Source organism: Orycteropus afer, unplaced genomic scaffold, assembly GCF_000298275.1.
Source record: "Orycteropus afer afer isolate SDZICR_OR568_19922 unplaced genomic scaffold, OryAfe1.0 scaffold00006, whole genome shotgun sequence".
Lineage (NCBI taxonomy): Eukaryota > Metazoa > Chordata > Mammalia > Tubulidentata > Orycteropodidae > Orycteropus > Orycteropus afer.
This window is the reverse complement of record NW_006921593.1, coordinates 9911956-9935756: the sequence shown is the minus strand read 5'-3', so window position 1 is coordinate 9935756 and position 23801 is coordinate 9911956. Positions and strand designations below refer to the sequence as shown.

General features: G+C 52.1%; 2 protein-coding genes across 2 annotated transcripts; one reads left to right on the top strand and one right to left on the bottom strand.

Moving 5' to 3' along the window:
* Positions 1 to 1051: 1051 nt before the first annotated feature.
* CPSF4 (cleavage and polyadenylation specific factor 4) lies at positions 1052 to 14154 on the top strand. The gene is made up of 8 exons (XM_007940835.2): positions 1052 to 1154; positions 3487 to 3537; positions 5498 to 5650; positions 7614 to 7709; positions 8051 to 8144; positions 9302 to 9374; positions 10838 to 11008; positions 14086 to 14154. The coding sequence occupies exons 1-8, from the start codon at positions 1052 to 1054 to the stop codon at positions 14152 to 14154; spliced, it is 810 nt and encodes a 269-aa protein (XP_007939026.1).
* A 1750-nt stretch (positions 14155 to 15904) lies between these two features.
* On the bottom strand, positions 15905 to 22665 carry ATP5MF (ATP synthase membrane subunit f). The gene is made up of 4 exons (XM_007940806.1): positions 22653 to 22665; positions 19413 to 19520; positions 18091 to 18207; positions 15905 to 15933 (listed from the first exon to the last, which is right to left on the bottom strand). The coding sequence occupies exons 1-4, from the start codon at positions 22663 to 22665 to the stop codon at positions 15905 to 15907; spliced, it is 267 nt and encodes an 88-aa protein (XP_007938997.1).
* Positions 22666 to 23801: the final 1136 nt, after the last annotated feature.

Below are 23801 nucleotides of genomic sequence, written 5' to 3'. Positions count from 1 at the left end.
TAGCAAGGATTGTGTGAGCTGGGTACAGGGCTGGACAGTGTTTCACTCTGTTGTACACAGGGTCGCTATGAGATGGAGCCAACTGGACTGCACCGAACAACATGAATATAACTGTTAGCTCAAGATAGCACCATGTGGTGGTTACAGATGTCTCAAGAATGATTTACACTCATTAAAAAAAAAAATAGAGAGAGAAACCTCATTGCCATCAAGTCGATTTGACTTACAGCAGCCCCTCCTTGGGTTTCCGAGGCAATATCACTGCAGAAGTAGATTGCCCAACCTTCCTTCCACGGAGTGGCCCGTGGGTTTGAACCGCCAGCCCTCCGCTTAGCAGTCAGATGCTTTAGGCACGAGGCCACCAGGACTCCCTGACACTCAGTACCTCTGAAATGACAAAATCTCAGGCCCTGCTGATGGTATGGGAGCTCTGGTAGCATAGTGGCTAAGACACTTGCCTGCTAACCAGACGGCTGGCGGTTCAAACCCACCAGCCACTCCTCGTAAGGAAGATTGGGCAATCCTACTTCCCTAGTGATACTGCCTCGGAAACCCAAGGAGCGGTCGCTAGGAGTCGGGTTTGACTCGACGGCACATAACAACAACAACAACAACCTTCTCGGACGCCCTGAGGCGCACCCCCCCACACCGGTCCGGTCCGGTTCCCTGGCATCTCCTGCCTGATTCCGCCTCCTGTAGCCCCCACCTCACCTAGGTCTCTGTCCCAGAGCAGCAAACCCCGGCCGGGCCTCGCGCAGGCGCGGTCGGCGCCGCGAACTCCGCGTGGTTGTAGATTCTCAGTGGCTGTGAACCAAGGCAGCTACTCGGCTGGCGACTAACCGGGCCTAGAGGAGCGTCTCCTATTCCGTGCTCGATTGGCCCAGTCTGAACATGCGAAACGCCGGCGCGGGCTGCTGTGTTCCCGGCATGCCTCGGGCGGCGGCGGCGGCGGCGGCGGCGGTGCGGGAACGTGTGTGGTGAGTCCACGACGGGTAGGGGTGTGAGTGGCCGGATAGTTGAGAGGGAGCCGGGCCGGCAGGCCGCCGCCGCCATGCAGGAAATCATCGCCAGCGTGGACCACATCAAGTTCGATTTGGAGATCGCGGTGGAGCAGCAGCTCGGGGCGCAGCCGCTGCCCTTCCCCGGCATGGACAGTAAGCGCGGGGCCGGGGCCGACGGGCGGGACCACCTATATGACCCAGGACCCATCCACTAGGACCCCAGGTCCCTTCTCCCTTTGTCTCGGGATTCTTCTCTTTGATCTCGGGGCTCTTTACTCTTCCTTACCCTCTGTCTCGTCAGAGAGCTCCCTCTCTCTCTGTCCCGGGACCCCCTTTTTTCCCTGGGCCTGGGACCCACAACTCCCTTCGGTCCTGTGAACCATTTTTCCCTCGGCCCCTGGCCTCCTTTCCCCCTTGGGTCTGGGGACTCTCTTTCCTCTCCCACTTGGACCCGGGAGCCCACCTCCTCGGGATCTTGTATCGTCTGGGGCTGTAATCTTCAGGAGGGCAGGACTCTGGCTGCTTGTGCAAATAATTGTTGACCGGAGACAGGTTCTCCTGCCTTGGGAATATCCTCAACGTTCCTTCAATGACTGGAAAGTGCCAGGAGACCGACCACCGCCTTCCCTAGGGCCCCCACCTCCTGTTGAGTGCTCCTGTGTTGTTTTCATCATTGAACATTTGGAGGCTGTTACCTGGGAAAGCCCCTAAACCAGACTCCAGGCCTCCTGATCTTACTCCCCAGAAGCCATCCCTAGTTCTGGGCTTGCCCCACACCTTTTGTCTGGAACTCCAACTCTGGGTCTGTCATCGCACATAGGCCTCTAGTGTGGACCCTTGGGGTGGCCAGTCTGACCTTCCTTCACGCTCCCCCTCCCCATAGCGATGCCTGGCTCTCCAGTGCTCCCCACACACCAACTCAGGTAGGATAGCTTGTACTTCTAAAGAAACTGCGCTTTTCTTCCTCTGCCCCTTTCTGGACATGCTTGAAATCTAACCATAGCTCAGAGGGCTCTTGGTGGTTACTGAGTTCAGTCCACAGATGGGGAAACTGAGACTTGGCTGGGGGAGGGGACTTGCCCAAGAGTGCCCAGTGCGTGGCAGAGCCAGGGCAGGGCTCCAGTGTTCCTGACTCTGGTTGTGATGGTGTGCCGCCTGTTACAGGCCCCTCCGAATGCCCAGCGAGGCCACAGCCCCTCCACTGCCCATGCCTGCACTTCATTCCCCCCTCAGACTGGGGAAGAGCTGTCAGCTGTGCACTCAGGCATGACCTCATCTGCTGTCTACCTGAGACTCAGTCCTAGGAGCAGATTTCTGGCTTCAGGGATGAATGAAACACCCTTAACTTCTGAAAAGAACAAAGGCCTACAAATACTCCTAAATGATGCGTTCTTAATGTCACAGTCTTCCAACGGGTTTCTGAGTCACAAAGTGACTTCTGGAGTCCCAGTTTCTACAGTGTTAGATCTGTGCTAGCAAATTCTGTCTGTCCTGGAGAAGCCAAGGAGGCAGTGGCAGGTTACCAAGGAAAAGATGGAAGTGGGCTTCAGAGGTGCCGTCGGTGGGTGTCCCTTCAATTCTGTAATGCCTACAGAGAGAGACAACTGTTTATGGAGCCAAAAACCAATCCAGTTGCTGTCATGTTGACCCAGCTCACGGAGACCCCATATGTGTCTGTGTAGAGTTGTGCTCCACGGGTGTTCAATGGCTGAGTCACCTCTGAGTAGACTTGAACCTCCAACCTTTCAGTTAGCGGCCAAGGGCATTAACCGTTTGCACCATCCAGGGACTCCTGTTTGTGCAGCCAGGGGTGGTTTACTCTGGCAGCCATGGCTGGTGGATTCCTGGCTCATCAGGATGGCGTGACTGCAGGAGTCACTGCCTTTCCTCACACCTGCCTGTGTTCTCTTGCTCTCTCACCTGAACCGGTTACATCTACGACAGTGAAGGGCAGCGCTTCTTTAATAATTTTATCTTCATATTGCACGTTAAAAGCAATCCCGCTTTTGTGACTTCACTGTGCCTTTCCTCTGGAATATTGTCCTAGGGCACCCATCTCTTCTGGTACCTTCCCTCCTCCGAGTCCCCATTCACTGGCTTGTACTTCCTGTGAGACCTTTCTGTCACTTGGCCTCACATTAACGTGCCTTTGAATTAACCCTTCTGGAAGGTAGAAGCTGGGAGTAATTAACTTCTGTGATCTTGTTCTCTCTCCTTCCTCCCTCACCCACTCAGAACTCCTTGAAATCAGCTTGCTTGTAGTGGGCACTTAAAGCACCACGTGAATGACTGGTCTCAGTGTGGGGAAGGACTGAAATAACGGCTTTTTCCAGACTTGATCAGGCTTTGTGTTTTTCTGTGACTCTGTCCTGCACCCTGAAGTCTTCGCTGGTTGCGAGCCTGAAAGCTTCCCCTATCGTGTTCAAACATGACCAAGAGCAATCGTACCCAGCTTTGTTTGATGTTTTTCCTTTTCTCTCTACAGAGTCGGGGGCTGCTGTCTGCGAGTTCTTCTTGAAAGCTGCCTGCAGCAAAGGTAAGAGAGATCCCAGCTCCTTGTCGATCCTTCAGCAGCCCTCCCGCCCGCCTTGCCCTTGCAGACTTGCAGGCCATCAAGTCTCTTGGTGCCACTGCTTTCTGTACACTAGCACTGCCTCTAAGTGAAGGTGGGTTTTCAATAGGCTAAGAATGTGATGGAGACTTCTGCCTGGATACTCAGACACAAGCCTGAGCCAGTGCTGAGGCTAACTTCTCACCTCACGTCTCACCTCACCGTCCCTGTGGCCGCAAGCTGGCCCTCCTCTGGACTAAGGCTGGCTTCTCACCTCACTGTCCCGGTGGCTGCGAGCTAGTCCCATTTGGACCGAGACCCCCAGCTCCGAAGTGTCCTGTTACTTTCTCAGAATCACAGTGTTAGTGAGTGGCTGAGCCTGCTTTTCAACTTGGGCCTTTCTGACTCCAGAGTCTACAGAGAACCACTATCCTATGTGCCCTTATCAAAAACCCCACAGTCATCTCTCACAGGGTCTTGTTTGCACTTGCCAGGCCGCAGCAGCTGCTGCACAAACCTAGTGGTCCACTAACCCATAAGGAAAAGTGTCTCTTGAGAGGACCACACATGCCACGTTTAGGTCTGGCATTTTTCTCCCTGTAGCAAATTTATTTAAGAAACTAAATTTCAGTCAGAAGCTTGAGTAAGGAGCACAGCATTTCAGTGAATGGTTTTAATAGATGATTCTGAGAAAATTTTCCTCCTGAAATGACAGACCAGCCAGGTAAATGGACCAGGTGGGCCTCACACTGTCTGATCAGAACATTAGTCCTGTGCTGAGCTTTGGGTCTCATTTCCACATCTGTGCTCTGTAACCCTGCCGTTCTGACCAGCCACCTTCTGTCAGTACAGCCATCCTTAATACAGGCATGGCAGCTGTGGCTGTCTTAGCTAACTAGGACAGTAGCCACTGGCCACACAGGGCTGTTCGGATATAAATCATTAGTGTCTAATACACTTGACGGTATTGGTCCTGTGTTGGACCAGTTAGATTTCAGTTGCTCAGGAGCCACATGGGGCAGGCAGATGGCTGCCATATTGGATGGCATAGGTATGGAAGATTTCCATCAGCAGCAGTTCTTTTGGACAGGGCTGCTCTAGATCATTCCCAGTGGTCCCACCAGGCCACCTGTATGAAATCTGACCTTCCTGGTGTAGCTTTGTCCTGCCTGGGTAGACAATCACTGAAGTCCTGCTACAGAAGGCAGACCTCCTGCTGTTTGTTATGTTGCTTCGTGTGCCGTTGTCCTTCTTTCTTAATTCTCTGAGGCTAAGTGGGCTCTATGACAAGAAGTAGAGCCAGCCTGGGATCCAGGCCTTTGTTGGTTGTCCCCTTCACCTCACTTCATTAGGGCCAGTACCCAAACTCTGGTCATCCTTTTCCCACCTTGTCACATCCATGTACCACTGCAGGTGCTCTAGTTCAATATAAAAATAAACACACTCTTTCATTACCACTTGGGCTTGTGTGCACCTTACAGCGACATCAGTGAAGTCAGGGTTGGATATTTCAGTTATATTTTTCTGAAACCCATTAAAATAAAACAATTACGAAAAGGGGTTCTTGGTAGCCCAGTGGTTAGTGTTCAACTGCTGATGGAAAGGTCAGCAGTTCAAACCCACCCATCTACGCTCCATAGGAGAAAGACATGGCAGTCCACTTGCATAATGATCGCAGCCTTGAAAACCCTGTGGGGCAGTTCTGCTCTGTCCTGCAGGGTCACTGTGAGTTGGAATTGACTTGACAACAACAGAGTTTTGTCTTTTTACCATTGAGAATGTTTGCCTGTGAAGAGTCTATGGTCATGTGGCCTTTGACTAGTGGCACCTGCTCCACCTTCTGGGACACAGTTGTCCGGGGTGGTGCAGGGAGGCATGAAGTGAAGATGCCCTTGGCTCCTGGGCTCAGGGCTGCATCTCCTCATACCTCCATCTTCCTTGGCAGGGGGCATGTGCCCGTTCCGCCACATCAGCGGCGAGAAGACGGTTGTATGCAAACACTGGCTACGTGGGCTATGCAAAAAGGGTGACCAGTGCGAGTTCCTGCATGAGTACGACATGACCAAGATGCCTGAGTGCTACTTCTATTCCAAGTTTGGTAAGGGTGCGGCCAACCGGCCCTTTAGTTCCACGGAGTGTGTGTTCTCTCTCATAATCCCATACACCTTTGTTGTACTTTTAAGTGCTGTGGGAGGTTGAGACTGAGGAGGGCCACACAGTGAGGGTGTCAGCAGTGGAGCTGATTGGAGCCTGTCTGCCCCCGTTGGCCTCCTCCCATACTCATCCTGTCTTCATGGCGGCTGAGTGTCTTCCTCTGGGAGTGGATCCTGCTGTCTTAGTTACTTGGTGCTTCCGTGACACCAGTACTACAAGTGGGTGCCTTTAAAGAAGAGCCATTTCTCACAGCTCTAGAGGCTAAAAGTCCTAGTCAGGCTCTTGGCATGTTGAGTCTCTCCTGGTTCCTGGTGATTGCCACCGTGCCACACTGCACAGGGGCGATCCTCATGTGTTGGCCATCTTCCTGTGTGTCTCTGTGTCTGCTTTGGTCTTTTTATAATCAGAAGGGATTAGGTTTAGGGTTCTGGCTGTATTAGTATGACTGTAAATAGGGTCACCCGGGTGCAGGGGTTAGGATTTGGGGCACACAGTTCAATCCATAACTTCAGGTAATAGCTTCCCAGTCCTGAATGGCCCTGGAGAATATGGACTGCCCTCACCCACCTTGAAATTGACCATCTCTGTGCTGCCTCCGTGTCTTGAATGGCCTGTGTGGAGAAGCAGGGGCATGGTGGAGGCGGTGGGGCTGGGTGCAGACATTGCTGCACTGTTGTGAGCTTTGGTGGAATCGGAGCCCCCTGGGCCTCTGTTCAGGGTGCCTCCCGGGAAAAGGCTCAGGTGGTCAGCACAAAGTCAGCACATGCTCCAGGGCTGGCACTGGAGGTTTCCAAGTGACAGTCAAGGCCCGAGGCCCTGTGCAGGGCCCATGGGCATTGGGACGGTGAGTGAGGAGTGCTGGGCTGTTATCAGCAGAGGTGTTGGTTATTTCCTCATTCCTGCAGGCTGGGCCTGCTGGTTTATTGATACAGATCATGGCGTTACTGTGTCACAGCAGCATATGCGGAAAACGAAGTGAGGGCACAGACAGACAGAAATAGGAGCCAGCTTCCCGTTGTGTATGCACACACCCCCCCTGTGCACCACGGAACCAGGCAGCAGCTCCTCCCCAGGCAGCCAGCCCACATCTGCAAGGTCCCCTCCCAGGCAGGGTCTGCAGGCAGGCCCCGTGTCCTCCTTTCTGGCTAACAGCCCTGGGTCACACATTCCCTCCCCCCGCAAGCAGACACATGGTCTGTGACTCCCCCAGAGCACACATGTGGCTGTGACATGTGTTGAGGACCCTCCTCTACCTTCAACTGTGGAGATGAAGATGACAGACCAGCCCTGGCCCCGTGAAGCTTTGGCTCCTCACAAGCTGGAGCATCTGGTCAACTAGAGAAACGGGTAAATAGAGAAGAGTGTCACTTGTGACCAGGAAGTCCACAGTGACGAGGCCACAGGCATGAGGCCTCCCATAGCCAGTGGTCAGAGAAGGTGTCTCAGAAGAGGTGCTACTGGAGCTGGAATTTGAAGAAAAGGCCTGTCATGGGGGCACAGCTGGGGACCTTCCCACCAGAGGGCTGCTGTTGGAGCAGCCAGTGTGGCTGGGGGTGGGGAGTGGACCATGCCAGGGCTGGTGGACTTCCGTAAGGTAGAACAGTAGCAGCCTGTCTTAGCTGGTGCCTTTGCAGCCTGGGGCCTCCATGCCAGCTCCTTGGGTCAGACGCAGGGAGGGAGGGTCCTGCACCCAACCACTTGCTGCTTGATAGGGAAGGACTGTGACAGCCCTTCATGCAGCTTAGGAAACAAACTCAGAACAGCCCCTGCCCGGGGCCAGCCAAGCTGTAATGGGATTCCGGAATACTGTAGTCTGGCTTTTGATAGCTGTGCTGTGCTCAGACCAAGGTGGGGCTGGCGCCTGCTGCCAAACCACCCAGTGGATGCCTGACTGCATTTTCCTGCAGGGGAGTGTAGCAACAAGGAGTGCCCCTTCCTGCACATCGACCCTGAGTCCAAGATCAAGGACTGCCCTTGGTACGACCGCGGTTTCTGCAAGCATGGTAGGTTTCCATGTGACCCTGGGGCTGCCAGGTCCACTCAGACCGGCATCCCTTACCCGTCCCGTCTGTGGCAGCAGAGCCTCGTAGTGGGTGTTCTGGGGTTGGGCAGGGACGTTCATACCCCCAGGTGCTTTGTGGGCCATGTTCTCGTCCACCCTTTGGATGAGGAGACTGAGTGCCCTGTCACTGTCCCCTGTAAAGGCATGTGGAGGCTGCATTTGTGCCACTTACTTGCCGTCTGCACCCCAGGTGGCATTCAGGCAGGGCCCTGACAGCAGAGTGGGCATGAGATTGCCCCTCATGAGGGGACAGCCTGTGTGACTAGGCGTTCGGCTCTGCAGGTCCCCTGTGTAGACACCGGCACACGCGGAGAGTCATCTGTGTGAATTACCTTGTGGGATTCTGCCCGGAGGGACCTTCGTGTAAATTCATGCAGTGAGTAGCCAGTGTGTGTGAACGCACAGCCCCGGTGCCCTCCCAGGCCCTGCTGCTGCCCCTCATCTTCAGGTCCAGCTGGCTTTGGTCCTGGGTGAAAGGAGCTGGGAGAGGGGCCACTCCCTGATCCCAGAGGTGGCACTGCTCGACCAGCCTTTATTGGAATCCAGTAAACCTCTCGGCCCTAGCCCCAGAAAAACTCCACTCATGTAGTCTTGTGTATCACTTAGGGACTTTAGGGACCTCAAGAACCCATGCCCTAGGAGCAGGGAGCTAACATTTCATGGCTTATTGGTGCTGGTGCTGGTGCTGGGCTTGGCGCTGTGGTATTCATGGGACTCACACATACAATAATGAGACAACACCCCGTTTCACAAATGAAAGCACTGAGGTGCAGAACTAATCCCCTGGCCAGGGCTGCAGGGCAGGACGTGGTACCTGGCTCCAGATGCTGGTGATGGAAGCCTGGGGCAGGGCTCAGTGCGTCTCCCCCACCCCCGTCGCCTCGGCCTCTGAGTTCAGTGCAGCTCTCCCTCTGGTGGTTGTGGCCTAGCATCATCCTGGGATAGGACCTGGGACGCAGACCGTCTCTGTCTCCCCACTTCCCACATTGTATTCCCTGCTGCATGCATCTGGCACACAGTCCTCTGGTCTCTGGGGACCCCAGGCCCTCACCAGGCAATGAGCAGGTGCCTGGAGCCACTTGCTGCCTTGGCCCTGCCCCATAGATGAGAGCAGGAAGCCCTGTTTCCAGGGCAACATGTCATCTGTGACTGAGGAGTCAGAGGAGGTGTCAGCCCTTGAGTTCGACCCTGAGGAAAGGTGTGTGTTGGGGGGCTCCTGTGTGCAGCCACCTCATTGCCTCTGAGGCCACCATGGGCTAGTTCCTTTATAACTCTGAACATCACTCGCCCACCGTCTCATAGCTCATTCCTGGCAGAGCTGGGTTTGAACCCAGGCACATCAATTCTGTCGTATTCCCACAGCCTCCTGGGGGCAGAGCTGAGTGCCAGCTCCACCCCATCTGAGGTTCAGACCACTTTGTGCTTGGGCAGGGCTGGGTGGGATTTACTAGGACAGAGATTTAGAAGACCGTGTGACTTATCTTCTCTCACCGTCTTCTCCTTTTCTTCTCATCCCCTCTGCCTGTTGACCAGCCCTCGGTTTGAACTGCCAATGGGAGCCACGGAGCAGCCCCCGCTACCGCAGCAGACACAGCCCCCAACCAAGGTACCGTGCCCTCCTCAGGCTCTGTGTCACCAGTACCAGGAGCTCAGGCCAGCAGACAGGCCCTTGGTGCCATCTTACTGCACGGCCACCTGAAGTCCAGGCTGTAGTCCTCATGAGAGGAGGGGGCAGGAGGAGGCACATGGAGCCACATAAAGTTGGGGAGCAGCACAGCTTGCCTCTCTCTTTAGAGGAGGCGGCCTGTCTGCTGGGGCTGACTTCCCACTGGGCTTTTCTGCCCTTCTGGTTTGGAAAGTCCTAGAATGTCAGGACCTGCAATGGCAGGGCTCAGACTACATGTGAACGTCCTGTGCGATGGGCTACCAGGCCTGGAAGTGGGGCATCAGTTCCTGTTTGCAGCTCAGACACTGCCATCACAGTGTGACGCTGTGACTTTGAGGGGCCTCCTTGAGGGGCACCCCTAGGCAGGAGCAGATCAGAGCTGGGAGCAGACCCGAGGCCAACCACTTTTCCAGCCAGTGCTGTTGTTGCTCCTGTGTGGAGGGTCCCCACTGCACTGCGGGGTGTTTGGGGTTGTGAGAGGCTGGCAGAGGAGGGCTGCAGGTCTAGCCAGCTCTGGTTTTCCAGATGGGCCCCTCTCTGGGCAGCTGGCCTGTCCCCACCAGCGCAATGAGAGAGGGAAATGCGGCAGTCCCCCTCCCTGGCTCAAACCAAGGGCATCTGGGTCTGATTACAGGAGTTGGGGTTTGGGGCAGAGGAAGAACGCTGGCCAAGGTGTGGTAGGCAGGGTCTAAAGATACCCATCCACCCATCTTGAGCCAGTTCCCAAAGTCTGCCTGGCCCTCCTCAGTGCTCAGACCCACCTTCAGGAGGTTATAGGGGAAATCTAATAGACCTCCTCATCAGGAAAGCCAGGAGCTCCTGGAATGGGTGTAGCCACGACGCAGAAAGTCTCTAGCTTGGGGTTCCTCTGTTTACGGGGCCAGAGCCAGGAACCTCCTTGGTTGGGAGGTGGCCCGGCTGCTGAATTCCAGCCCAGGAGCCCCACCCTTGTGCACATGGCTCCCCGCAGAGGGCCCTCAGCCCTAGGCCCAGGCCAGCGTGTCAGGCTCCAACTCTTTTTCTGTGACTGTTGCTCGCCATGTAGGCTGCTAAACATCTGGCTGAACCAAGCGTTCATCCTGACCTGAAGCTAGAACCTCAGAAACAAAAGTAAGGCCTGACCACGCCCGCGCCCCTGCCCAGAGACCTCCTCTTGTCTCCTTGGTGTTTTCTTTTCCACTTTTGGTTTCCGTTTTTTGTGTGTCTGCATGGCGTTTTTCGGGCAGCGGCTCCTGCCACCACCAGATGCTGCTTTTCTGCCTGCTCTCCTGAGCGAGGCGGCGATGAAGCCCTTCTTCCTGCTGGCCAGGCGGGAGAAGTCTGCCTTCTTTTCTCCCATCCCCATTGGTAGTCTGCGTGCACGCGTTTTCTGCAGTAAAACCGTGTTGTGTGACTCTTTCCAGCAAAGTAACAATCCGCCATTACAAAGGTCGTCCTCCTTGATCCAGTTAACGAGTCAGAACTCTTCTCCCAACCAGCAGAGAGCCCCGCAGGTCATCGGGGTCATGCAGAGTCAAAACAGCAGTGCAGGCAACCGGGGACCCCGGCCGCTGGAGCAGGTCACCTGTTACAAGGTGAGTCCTGGGGCTGGGGGACAGGGTGGGGGTCTTCACTCTTCTCTCAGGGGTCATGCCCTCATTCCCCAGATGCTGGATTTTGAAATATGAATCAGCTTTGCTTTAAGGTAAAAGGGCTATGAAGGTGGAGGGTGGGAAACCTTCCCACTTCCAACCATGATACACCAGGGCAAGGCACATGATAAAAAGCACACTGAACACGAGTGGATTGCGTTTGCCAGAAAGTGAGGAAATCTTTAGGAGGCTAGAAGCATGGTCTGGGGAACAGAGTGTTCCTTGAGGCCTGGCTGTCCTGGAGCCATCCTCAAGCCCAAGGGTAATAGCCAGCCTGGGCCCATGGGCAGAATTGGGTTCCCACTGCCCCACATGGAGTGGGACACTTGGGAGGGAGGGGTGAGCTGGAAAAGAGCCGCTTGAAAACACATCGGTCTCATTCTTGATCAGCTGAGAAGGGTTTGTGGTGACTAGCTGACCCTTAATAGGAGCTTGGGCCTGTATTCATGCCCTTGTTGAGGACTGGAAGACGACACAGGCTGCAGTTTGTATCCAAAATAGACCTGAGGTAAGAGGGCCCCTGATGCCTGCCAGGAGCCCCCATCAGTGCTCTTTGCAGAATATAGTTGCAACCCAGGCTGCATAAAACTCCCACAGCTGGAGTTCCACAGAATGAGCTCTTGATTAAAAATCAGAATACAAGGAAACAAGCACCAACGCATGAGTAAGCAGAAACAACCAACATTAAATAAATCTCCAGAGACTTCAGAGTTTAGACTCGTTAGGTTTGAAATACTTAGTACACGCTTTTTGTAAAATGGAGCTCTGGTGGTGTAGTGCCTAAGACATTTGACTGCTAACCAGAAGGCTGGCGGTTCAGACCCACCAGCCACTCCTCAGAAGAGCAATCTACTTAGGTAGTGATACTGCCTCGGAAACCCAAGGAGGGTTTGCTATGAGTCAGATCCAACTCGACGGCAGTGAGTTCGGAGTTTTTTTGTAAAAACTTAAGATGATGTAAGTATTTAGGGTGCAAAGTGTCATCCTCCTATTCCCACTTCTAAAACAGCCACTTCAATGAATGTGTTCAGTTCTCAGGCATTTTGGTTGTAGTACAGTTTACACTTGCAGATCCCTAAAAGGGTCCCGCTAAGACAACTGCAGGAGCTCTGGTAGCATAGTGCCTAAGGCACTTGACTGCTAACCAGAAGGCTGGACGTTCAAACCCACAAGCCACTCCGCAGAAGGAAGGTTGGGCAATCCTACTTCCGTAGTGATAACTGCCTCGGAAACCCAAGGAGGGGTCGCTATGAGTCGGGGCCGACTCGACGGCTAACAACAACAACAAGACAACTGCACTTAGAAACTTTAATTCACAGTACAGTCTGTCGTTCTCACTGCCTCAACACTGCTGACTCTGGCGCTTAGATCCACGCGCATCTGTGCTTAGAAGCAGAAGGTCTGAGGCAAAGGGCATATACTGAAAATGTTCATGGAACCTGCCCTTAAGGGAAGCAGAACCCTGAACTGTTCCTCAGGCGGTCCTTGACCCTTTACCCCTGCTCTGTGTGGCACTTCTGAGAAAGACAGCTGCTCTTTGCTGGGAAGGAGGGGTTTGTGGTCTGGGGGAGGAGGAGCAGGTGCCTAGGGTAGGCCTCGCAGGAGTTTCTGAGCCCACAGGAGGTGAGGTGCACTGGCAGGCATGCTCCTTACAGGGAAGACAGCAGGCAGGTGCCAGGGTCGGCTTGTCTCAGACCAGTCCATTCTCGGGTACGATGAGGAAACTGAGGCAGCTTGGTTGCCTTCTTGCCTCCCTCCAGAAGTATCCAGCAGGGCCTCCCCTGTATAGAAGGCTCTCCCAAGTCCTGACATCTCACAGAATTAGGGCTAGGGGTGAGGGGACCACCTTTTCATGCTGTTAAAGATGCCTCGTGGGAATCCTTTTCCCTGGGGTGAGCTGCAGAGGCTGAGGGACATGCCGAATGCTATGATTGGCCCTAGGAGCTCTGGTAGGGTAGTGCCTAAGGCACCTGACTGCTAACCAGAGGTTGCCTTGGAAACCCAAGGAGGGGTGATTATGACTCCGGTTGGACTGGATGGCAAGTAACAAGAACATTATTGGCCTTGGAGTCCCTCTCTGGGGCCACACATCATTGGGACTATTGGCCACTACACAGGTCACTCATCCACCCAGAAGTCACTCCTACAGATCAGACATTTGAGATCTGGAACTGTGGGGTCAAAGGGACAGGACAAGTAGAGCCCTCCATCCTCTCATGCACTCCACATGGAGAAAGCACTTGGAGTGGGAAGGTGACTCCGCCTGGCTCCATGACGCTGCCTTTCACTTCCTTCCTTAAAATTCCCACCTGAGAACCTGGGGAAGGGCCTGCATAATGAGACCTGGACAAAGCAGGCAGTGCTAGAATTTTGAGAGCTGACTGGCCCCACTCAAGTATAGCCATTGTATCGTCACTCCTCTGATCCTGGGATCCAGACTTGTCCCCAGGGGTAGTTTAGGCAGGTGTGCATGATCTAGGAGGGAACACATGGTATAGCCTGCTGCTATAAGCAGCACACAGTGGCTCCCTAGTTTGGGGGAGGAGCCTGGTGCCTCTCTCACCAACGTTGTCCCTCCCTGTCATCCTGCCAGGGAGCCCCGAATGTTGCCATAGAGGTAAGTGACCTCCTGCCCTGCAGCGGGGCTTGGACCCTGGACAGGCCGGGGAGCACCAGTGCCCTGGGCCACGTGCTCCTTTCTGGCATCCAGTAACAAGCCCTTTGGTGGACTGAGCCATCTAGGGCAGGTGTGAGTGGCAGAGCGCCACTCATTCTGAAAGCTCCCAAACGTGCTGTCTGCTGCCCTTCTGGAGGGGGCTTCCCTTGTTGACCTCCACGAGGTGCTGGTTGCCGTGTCTGCCCCACCGAACCTTCCTTTCCCCCTCACGTCTGAAAGAAAATCCCGGCCTTGCTGTCTTGGCACCCCTCACACACCCCTGTTGCTTGATGGGTGCTGCCTGAGTTGTAAATAACATTTGGAAACGGTGTTTGTTTTTGTTTCCTCCCTTTGCTGTTCCCAGTGTGGCGAGAAAGGACACTACGCCAACAGATGCACCAAAGGCCACCTGGCCTTTCTCAGTGGACAGTGACAGCAGTGGGAGCCACCTCAGAGGAGCCTGAGGGGCCTGTTCTTGGGGACAGCTCTTCGGCCATCCTTGGGGACGTGCGTTTAACTGTTCAGTGCCAGTGTTGGCACTGGCAAGACCTGGCAGGCAGGCCCCGCAGAAATATCCTCTGAGGGGCTATGGCTGCTCGTTTCCCTATCATTTTGGTGTAATCTTTATTTTTTTAAAAAACAAAAGAAAGGGACACGGGCTCCATTTGGGTCCCTCAGGCCAGCCTCGTGTTTATCTGGGTGCTGCTGCCGCCTCTCTGGGACTCCCCACCCACCAGCCCTTTGGGGATGGTGGCAGTTGCTGGGGAAGGGCTTCTGATGTGTCCCTATGGAAGGTGGCCATCCCTTCAGGGCCTCATTAAACACCAGTTCCCTGTGACCTGGGAGCTGGTAGATCATTCAAAGCTGTGGCCAGGCCATGCCTGCTTCCTCAGTGACCTGCTGAACTCAGAAGCTGTGCCTGTCAATGTGATTAGGATGAGGTGGCCCAAGGTGGCAATAGCCGACGGGGGACAGGCTGTGGAGTCTGAGCTCTCCGTAAGCTCCCTTTCTCCTGGGACACCTGTAAGACTGTCTTAACCAGATGCCCTAGCCCGTCTACGCCACCTAGCACCCCGTCCAGTGTGTATGGGTGTGTAAAGAAGGCCATCTGCCCCTGGGCCTGGAAAATGTGAAGTTGTCAGCTGCAACTTGCTGGGCCAGTGGGCCTATTCAAGTTCGAGAACAATTTTTATAAGCTTGATTAAAGCTTGTTTTTAAGCCTTGTCTCGTCTGTTAAGGGACTCTGCTGAAGCGCCTTAATGGTGCTGCACTAGCTGCGCAGCACAGAGCTCATGCTGGTGTCTTTGGTTCCCTTTCGTCTTATGAAGGGGATGAGATGCTGCCTTTGTGCTTACAGCCAGACCCTGACCAAGTCTGGGAGCTTGGGCTTTCCAGGAGCTACCAGGTGGGTCTCCTCCCTCATCTCCTGTTCATTTGACTGTGGCACAGCCATCCTCCCCTCTGTGTGCTTTTCCTGCTGACCCATGCTCAACAGGAAACTGGCTCTGGACTTCGTGCCACTTGAACTTAATAGTTCTGACAGAAGGGTAAGGAAGCAGGGGTGTTGACCTGTTAACTTCACCCCACACACACACCTGAGCTTCCTGCAAGTGAAGCTTCCTTACCAGGAGGGCTCCCCTGCATGCAGCCTCAGGGGCAACACTGACCTGAGGGCTCTCTAGACAGTGCTGGGTCACCACCCAAAGCCCCTTGCTATTGCAGAAAGGCCTTATCTTCATGCTTAACGGGTATCTCTGGGCAACTCCACACCTTTCTTGCCTGGGGCCTCATGGCAGCCAGCTGGGGTCTGATGGTGCTAGGACCTCCAGAAGCCTCTAATACTCCCTGTGAAAAGCAGGGTCAGACCTCTGGGCACCCTTGACGGGGAAGCTCTGAATGACACCACTCTCCCCAGCAGCCTCAAGCTGGCTAGACACCTGGGAGCTGGGACAAGATCCCAAAATAGAAGTGAAGGAGACCACTAGGCTTCAAAGCTCTGGGCTGTTTAGAGCCCTAAGTTCAGGGAGATGGCCCAGTTAGACAGCACACATACCTGTCATTGTTTATTGGACACTAGTTGTCAATTAGGGTATGAAAGGACTGTTCCTCAAGGGGGGACGGGTGCCAGGGCAAAAGCAGCCACAGTTAGGAATGCAGACGGTGTCCACTCTACTGGCTTCCTCTCAGTGGTACTTCCGTAACCGCTCATGTTCTGAAAAAAAGATAACAAAGGGTTTTTTTTATATTTATTTATATATGTATATATAGTAAGTATAGGGTGAGGCAGGGTAGCTGCTTATGTCACGTAAAACCATCCTGAGAACTTGGGGTGCGTGACACAGAACCCCTATTGGCAGACCTGTATCCACAGAGGCTAATGTGCCCCCTGGTCAGCGCCTAAGAGCTGGTCCTTTAGAGGCAGTGTGACTCTGGATGCAGACTTGGCAAGGGGGCTGGACACTCAGACAGTTTTGGGAGACCTACTCAGAGGCCTCCACTGATACTTCCTGGCATCTTCCACCAAACTCAGGTTCAGGGCCAGCTGTGCTCTCCCAGAGCGACACTGGCTTGCACCACTCAGCCTATTTCCATCTTTGCATTGGATGCTAGGGTGATCGAAACCAACATTTCCACCAACTTTTAGCATAGTCTACAGGATGTTAAAGAATACTTGTTAAGTATTGCCTTAACCTTAGTTTCACCTTATTTTATCTTTAGGTGTTTTTTTTTTTTTTTTTTTTTTTCCGCACTTAAAACAATATCCCATAAGGTTTATTGTGCTCTGATCAATCCCTATAATTCTTTCAAGTAGGAGCATAGGTAAAGGACACACTGGTTCTCTCAACTGACAGGTGAATAATGGGTGGCCAAATCTAACTGCAGTGCAGTGAATTACTTAATATGACCCTTCTAGCCACGTTGTTGGTTAGGTGCTAGCAAGTTGGTTGTAATTTAGGAGCCCTGTGTGCAACAGAACAAAACAATGCCTGGTCTTACACCATCCTCACAGTCCTTGCTATGCTTGAGCTCATCATTGTAGCCACTGTGTCCATCCATCTCATCAATGCCCTTCCCCTTTTTCACTGACCCTCTACTTTCCAAAGCATGATATCCTACTCCAGGGACTGTACTTGACCAAAGTGAGACGAAGTCTGGCCATTCTTACTCCTAAGGAACATTCCCGCTGTACTTCTTTCAAGACAGATTTGTGCATTCTTCTGGCAGTCCACAGTATTTTCAGTATTCTTCATGTATACCACGACTCAAATGCATCAGTTCTTCAGTCTTCCTTATTCACCGTCTAGCCTTCATATGCATATGAGGCTACTGTTAATACCAAGCCTTGAGTCAGGTACGCCTTAGTCTTCCAAGCGACATCTTTGGTCTTTAACATTTTAAAAGGTCTTTTGCACATCTGCCCAATATAGTACATCACATGATTTCTTTACTGCTGCTTCCATGGGCATTAATTGTGGATCCAAGGAAAATTAAATCTCTGACGCTTTGAATCTTTTCTTCATTTACCATGTTGCTTATTGGTCCAGATGTGAGTATTTCTGTTTTCTTATGTTGAGGTATAAATCTGTACGTAAGGCTGTAGTCTGATCTTCATCTGTTAAGTACTTCATCTTCACTTTTGGCAAGCATCATCTGCATATCACAGGTTAATGAGTCTTCCTTCGATGCTGATGCTGCGTTCTTCTTACCCAGCCATAGTCCTCCATTGTGTGATGCATTTAAATCCCAGTCTCAGCACCTGTGGTTATGTTCCCATTTTGGAGTGAGTTGCCTGTTACATTAATAAGGCAGGATTAGGGTGGGATGTATCTTGAGACTAGCCTTAGTAGAGGCTGTGACTAAAATCACCACCCTTAGTTTCCCCGAGGGTATACATATGAATGTTCTGGATCCTGTATTTGGTTCGTCATCATCTCACCCCCAGTTCTTGGTACTTGAGACAGCAGCCAGTCTGACCTGCTGATCTGAGTTCCATCGGCCCCTGCAGCATGAGTGGAGAGAGTCTTCCAGACCAACATCTAACACACAGATTTGGGACTTACCAGCCTCCACAACCACATGAGCTATTTCCTTCTCAGGATGTATGTTCTGTGAGATGTTACAGCAAAATACGGAATGCTCAGGTAGGAGGGAGAGTACTGAGGGGAGGAGGAGTAGCTAGGTGTTAGAGATGATGTAGTGGTACAGCAGTCTGGAAAAGCTGGACGTTTGGGGGATCTCTAACCTCCACCTCACAGGAACCAGCCTTGTGCTGATCATCCTAAAAAGACTATTTGAGCACTAACAGTGAACCAATGCTACCCTCTCACGAGCTTTCTACTGAAGGGAGGACAACCCAAAAGGCACTTACTGAGTTCCTTGTAAGACAGGCAGTAGCTGAAAACCACATAGGCTGCCAGGACCATGGAAACCCCAGCAATGCTCCCCTTCCTCACATTAATATACTTGTTATAATACCGGTTGTAACCTGTAAACAGAAGAGATGGTCACTGCCCTGCTTTGGTGCACATGCTTCACACAGTGCAAGGTCATGGTGGGTTCACATTCCGGCCTGTACCAGCTCTAAGCTTACCCAGCCTATACTCACCAGTTGATAAAAGCATAAATGACACCAGATAGTACTTAGGTCTTCACTAGCTCAGGACCATCTCTAAAGCCAGGCCCACCTTCAATCTGCCCCTACCCTTTGACCTTGATCGTGTAGGCCTTTGATCCTGCCTCAGCCTTACCTCCAGTGCTGGGGATGTCCTTACCCTAATTCTGACTGAGGCTCCAGCCCATAGTAAGGGCCACTTGGCTGTGGCCAGCAGGGTTAGCCTAGCCCCCCTGGGAGGAAGGCTTCTGAGCATTCTTTTCTTCCCTGGGCACCTCACCTGGTGCCAACACTGAGCCCACAGTGAAAATACACTCCCTGCCCTCAGAGGCTCACAGCGTGGTGGTGAAGAATGAAATGGTCACAAAAGCTATAGGAAGAGTGAGTGCTGGGAAGGAGCAGGGCAGGGAGTGTGTGCACAGACAGGCACATTCATGTCCACAGAGGAGGACAGAGCTCGAGGGCAGGCCAAAAGGGAGGAGGGAACATGGCATACAAGAGGCTGAAAGACGGCCTGGGTGGCCAGGTGAAGAAAAAACAACAGGCCCTGAAGAGACCAGGACCCCACAGGGCTCTCTGAGGTGCACTGGGTCTATATGTTGAGAATTGACAAGATGGGTTAGCCAGGAAAGGTCTGAACGGTTTTAAAATAACTGCCGACTTGAAAGATAAGCCATTTCAAATATTAATCATGGATATTTTGCCTGGCATGGAAGACAGCATTATACCATAAACTGACGTCCACTACGCTGCATACTCACCTTCCTCTTAAATAAGTGTCAGGAGAGAAAAATGCTCATAGACATTTCTGTAAGAATGAGCCAGCAGTACTGATTCCAAGCAACAGAGAAATTCTCTTGGCTGAAATGTCTTGGAGGCAGCCTCTGACAGGGCCAACAAAACTGGGACACTAACATGCTAACGACTCTCCCTGTCCATCTCCACTGGAAAGAGGCGAGAACTGTCCTTCTCAACATACTTAGGACACAAGACCTTTACTGCCCAAATTAATTCATGGCAAGAAGAGACTGTAAGGACACAGATTTGCTTTTGTTGCGGGGCTTCTATAAGGCTCTGACCTCTCTGAAACACTCCAGTAATGCCTTTCGGGGTGAAGTCTCGCATCAGTATCCAGCTGGGCAGCTCCCCTATTTTGACATCCATCAGTTTCTTCTCCTTCAGTGGTACTGAAAAGGGTGAAAAAACACAGCAGTGAAAAATCTCCCAAGAACTAAAAGAGCATCCTTTAAAGCCACTTATTCCAACTATTCAATAAAGGTGTCACTATGTAGAGGCTGCACATCAATACTGCATATTTCTCCAAATCCACTATTTTAAGCTTAACAGCAGAACTGCTGCAGCTACAGCCTTACTCCTGAACAGGATGTATCTGAATGACAGCCAGTTGGGAATAATTACGTAAACAAAGAAGTTTGTGGCAACCCTGCATCAAGCAAGTCTACTGGCACCATTTTTCCAATAGCAGGTGCTCACTTCGTGTGTGTGTGTGTCACATTTTGGACATTCTCAGGGTATTTCAAACTTCTTCATCATGCTGTTGCACACGTAATAGACTAGAGTATAAGCATAACTTTTATATGCCCTAGGAAACCAAAAAATTCACGTGACTCGCTTTACTGCGCTCTCTGGAACAGAATCCACAGTACCTCTGAGGTAGGCTTATATTTTATAGGAAGAGAGCAGACTCAGAGAGGTGGGCAACTTGGCCAAGGTAACACACATGCAGGCAGTAGAGGCAAGAGTCAGCTCAGGTCTGGCCCCCACAATCCCTAAGCCATGCCCAGGGTGAGCAGATCTGTTCTGGGATGGATGTGGAAGGAGACCAACTGTGATGTTTTCTGAGGTGTCTACTCTGACCGGGTGTGCTTGTTTATCAGTGAAGGGCTTAGAGGAGCATCAGGGTTCATACAGGCGCAAACTCCCTTGACATGAGTAGGAACTTTGACCTCAAGCATCCTAGCTGGAACCACCAAACTCAATGCCATCAGTTGATTCCAACTCACAGCAACCCTTTTAGAACAAAGTACAACTGCCCCATAGGGTTTCCAAGGGTATAAATCTTTATGGAAGCAAACTGCCTCATCTTTCTCCCATCGAGCAGCTGGTGGGTTCGAACCACTGACCTTCTGGTTAGCAGCCAAATGCTTTGACCACAGAGTCAACAATTTCTACAAGCAGAATTAAGACAAAAGATCCCAAGAAATCAAATAACTTAGTATGAAACCAATCTGAATGATCCAGTAGACCCCAGACCATATTCCAATGAGCGTCTGGGACAGAGGACAGATTGGGCTCCTGGCTGAGGCCATATGTACTCCTCTCTGGCCCAAGAGTAAAACACGGATGGAAAAAGGAAATGGGTGGAGCAGCATAGGTCCAGGAGATGCTTCAAGGGAAGAAAGGTCTCCCTTCTGTATTCACCCAAAAGATTAATTTTTAAAAACTTAGTACATGTTCTTTTTAAGGCATAGCATCAAATACCATTGTCCTTTCTTAAAGGTGAGCAGCCACAGCAAGAGGTTCCTTCTCCATATTGGAATCCAAGGAAAAGCTAAGATTCCTTTAGGACCAGCTTCAAGAATCAACCAAGGGGAATTCCATAGGTCTCCTGACACATCTTAACCCTTAACAAGGGTGGGGGTTTCAGGCCTGCTACATAATCAAAAATTCATGGCTTAATTCCACTCTCCTACTGGGCACAAGTGACAGGTGGAGGTATAAATGGATGACTGTTATTCATGGCTTTAGGGATGCATTCGAACCCTTATCTTTCATCCAGCCTCATCCAACAAATATGGAGCACCTACCGTGTGCTCGCTCTCATGGGAGCTCTGGTAGCATAGTGCCTAAGGCACTTGACTGCTAACCAGAAGGCTGGCAGTTCAAACCCACCAGCCACTCCTCGGAAGGAAGGTTGGGCAATCTACTTCCCTAGAGATACCACCTCAGAAACCCGAGGAGGGGTTGCTATGAGTCGAATCAACTCAACAGCAGTGACTTTGGTTTTTTTTGTTTACTGTATGCTTGGCACTAATGGAAAGGTTGTTGGTTTGAACCCACCCAGTGGCTCCACCAGAGAAAGACCTGGCAATCTGCTTCCATAAAGATTACAACCTAGAAAACCCTATGGGGCATTTTTACTGTTACATGGGGTCACTATGAGTGAAAATCGACTCAAGGCACCTAACCCACTGTATGCAGGCAATTGCTAAGTCTTGATAATCTCTTTTCATATGTTATCTTGTCTATGTTGTTGTTGTTGTTGTTTGTCATAGCAATCCCTCCTTGGGTTTCCGAGGCAGTATCACTATGGAAGTAGGATTGCCCAACCTTCCTTCCGAGGAGTAGAGCTGGTGGGTTTGAACTGCCAGCCTTCTGGTGAGCAGTCAAGTGCCTTAGGCACTATGCTACCAGAGCTCCTGTCTAAGTGATGACACAGCCCATTTTACAGATGGGAAAGCTGGCTTCTTTTCTGAAAACTACTTTCTGAGATTAAAAATAGAAACTGGAGTAAGACACGCATAGGTAATCAAAACTGCTTGTGTGACCGCTGGTGGGCCTCACCACATCTGTGGTCATATTTTTCATATTTAAAGTAAGAAACAAGTTCCCAACACTGATTCTCTAACAAGGCTATTGTGAGGCTCAATGGCTAAAACATGATTTCCATGTCAAAATGAAATCAGTGTGCACAGTTCGATGAGTGTAGTGATGTACACATACGTGTCAACGAAAAGCCAACAACACAAATGCCTTGTGAATAAAGACCAGTTAACCGCGAGGCCCCAGACTACTACCTGGGCTCAAATTCTAGCTCAGTCCACTCACCAGCTGTGAACCGTCGAAGGTAACTTCACCTCTTTAAAGCTATTCAGCGCACAGTCAACACATATGCATCGAACAGTACTGGTATGAAGCACGTCTCAAGCGTTAGCCCCTCCAGGAGCTTAATGTGACCTTTCGCTTTGGAAAGACAGAAGCGGCGCGTAGGGTTCAAGTGCAAAGCGCGCGGCGGGGAAGAGAAGCTATTGCGCAGGTGAGAGAAAAGCGGGCCTGAGGCGGCGAGTTCCCAGGGCCGGGGGCGCTCCGCCCGGCTGCCCTCAACCTCCGCACGTCGCGGCCAGGCACTGCAAGACTCCGAGCTACTGGTCGGGCGCACTTCATGGAGGTCGCGAAGAGAGCCCAGAGTGAAAGGCAGGCGGATCACAGCTGCCTCCCTTTTTTCCTCTCCTAGTGCAGCTCGGGGTCCCGCACCCCTGCTCCACCCCCCTACATCGCGGCCCGGACAGAACACTCACCGACGGACGCCATCTTGGAGTCCTGGATGTCCGCTGTGCCGGGCCGCGCAAGGGCTGCTGGGTAGGGAGCCGGCGCACCAAGGCGCGCGGCAGCAGAGCCTCACGGGAAGCAGGTCACCATTGTGCCGAGTGTGGGACTGTAAGAGCGCCATGGAATGAAAGGCGAGGACCTGGGAGGCAAAGCCTTGCGGTGGCTTAGTTAGAGAGGGGGAGTCTCCGCCAGGGCTTCCCTTCCCAGGAAGAAGGAAGGGGGGAGGCAGAAAGAGACCGAAAGAAAACAGGTGAGAGAGAACATCCTGGCTCGCTTACCCTCTCCATTGGGCTTGTTGTGAGAGAAAAGGGGGACGTTGCAAAACCGTTCCCTGTTCTGTGCTGGATGGAAGATAAGCGCCACCTCAGGTAATCCCAGGCCCCAGGTGAAGTGGGTGTCCAAGCCTGGACACTAAATAGGTTTGATTCAAGAGCGCCTCCGTGTGCCCAGACGCTCGGCTGGGCTCTCAGGACATATGGAAACAGGAGCCTGGGGGTACGTAACGCCAGCCCATGTACTTTACCAAACGTAATGTCGTTTTAGGAGTTCTGGTTGCATAGCGCCCAAGGCATGTGACTGCTAACCAGAAGGCTGGCGGTTCAAACCTACCAGCCACTCCTCCGAAGGAAGGTTGGGCAATCTACTTCTGTAGTGATACCACCTTGGAAACCCAAGGAGGGGTCGCTATGAGTTGGATCCAACTCGACGGCAGTGAGTTAATGTCCTTTTATAGAAATTGGTCTTTCCTGGTGTCCTGTCCAAAGGAAGCATCACGTTTGGTAAAATAGGTGGTTACTGAAAATGAGGGAAACCGTCAATAAGATGAATTGACATGCTGGTGGCAACAATGATCTCAAACATACCAACAGGCATGAAGGTGGCACTGGACTGGGTAACATTTCATTCTGTTCCACGTGAGGTCCTCATGAATGGGAGCTGACTTGATGGTAGCTAACAACCATAGTCATTCCCCAAAGCTACACTGCTGTGTCCTCGCCCTGTGGACACAGACGTCAATCAGACATGGGCTCTGTTCTGTAGGACTGCTGGTATTGTGTGGGAGAAAGATGTGTAGACAGGAAAGTACAGGTCTGTGCAAGATGCACAGCAGGGAGTCG

Bases quoted from the DNA above. Each gene is read 5' to 3' on its own strand.
- CPSF4 (XM_007940835.2), top strand. From the start codon at position 1,052: ATGCAGGAAATCATCGCCAGCGTGGACCACATCAAGTTCGATTTGGAG. The intron at 1,155-3,486 runs GTAAGCGCGGGG...TTCTCTCTACAG, and splicing joins GCCCTTCCCCGGCATGGACA to AGTCGGGGGCTGCTGTCTGC. The intron at 7,710-8,050 runs GTAGGTTTCCAT...TCGGCTCTGCAG, and splicing joins CCGCGGTTTCTGCAAGCATG to GTCCCCTGTGTAGACACCGG.
- ATP5MF (XM_007940806.1), bottom strand. The intron at 18,208-19,412 runs GTCAGAGCCTTA...TTCTGTTTACAG, and splicing joins TACTGGAGTGTTTCAGAGAG to GTTACAACCGGTATTATAAC. The intron at 15,934-18,090 runs GTAAGTGCCTTT...TCTTTTTTTCAG, and splicing joins CCTGTCTTACAAGGAACTCA to AACATGAGCGGTTACGGAAG.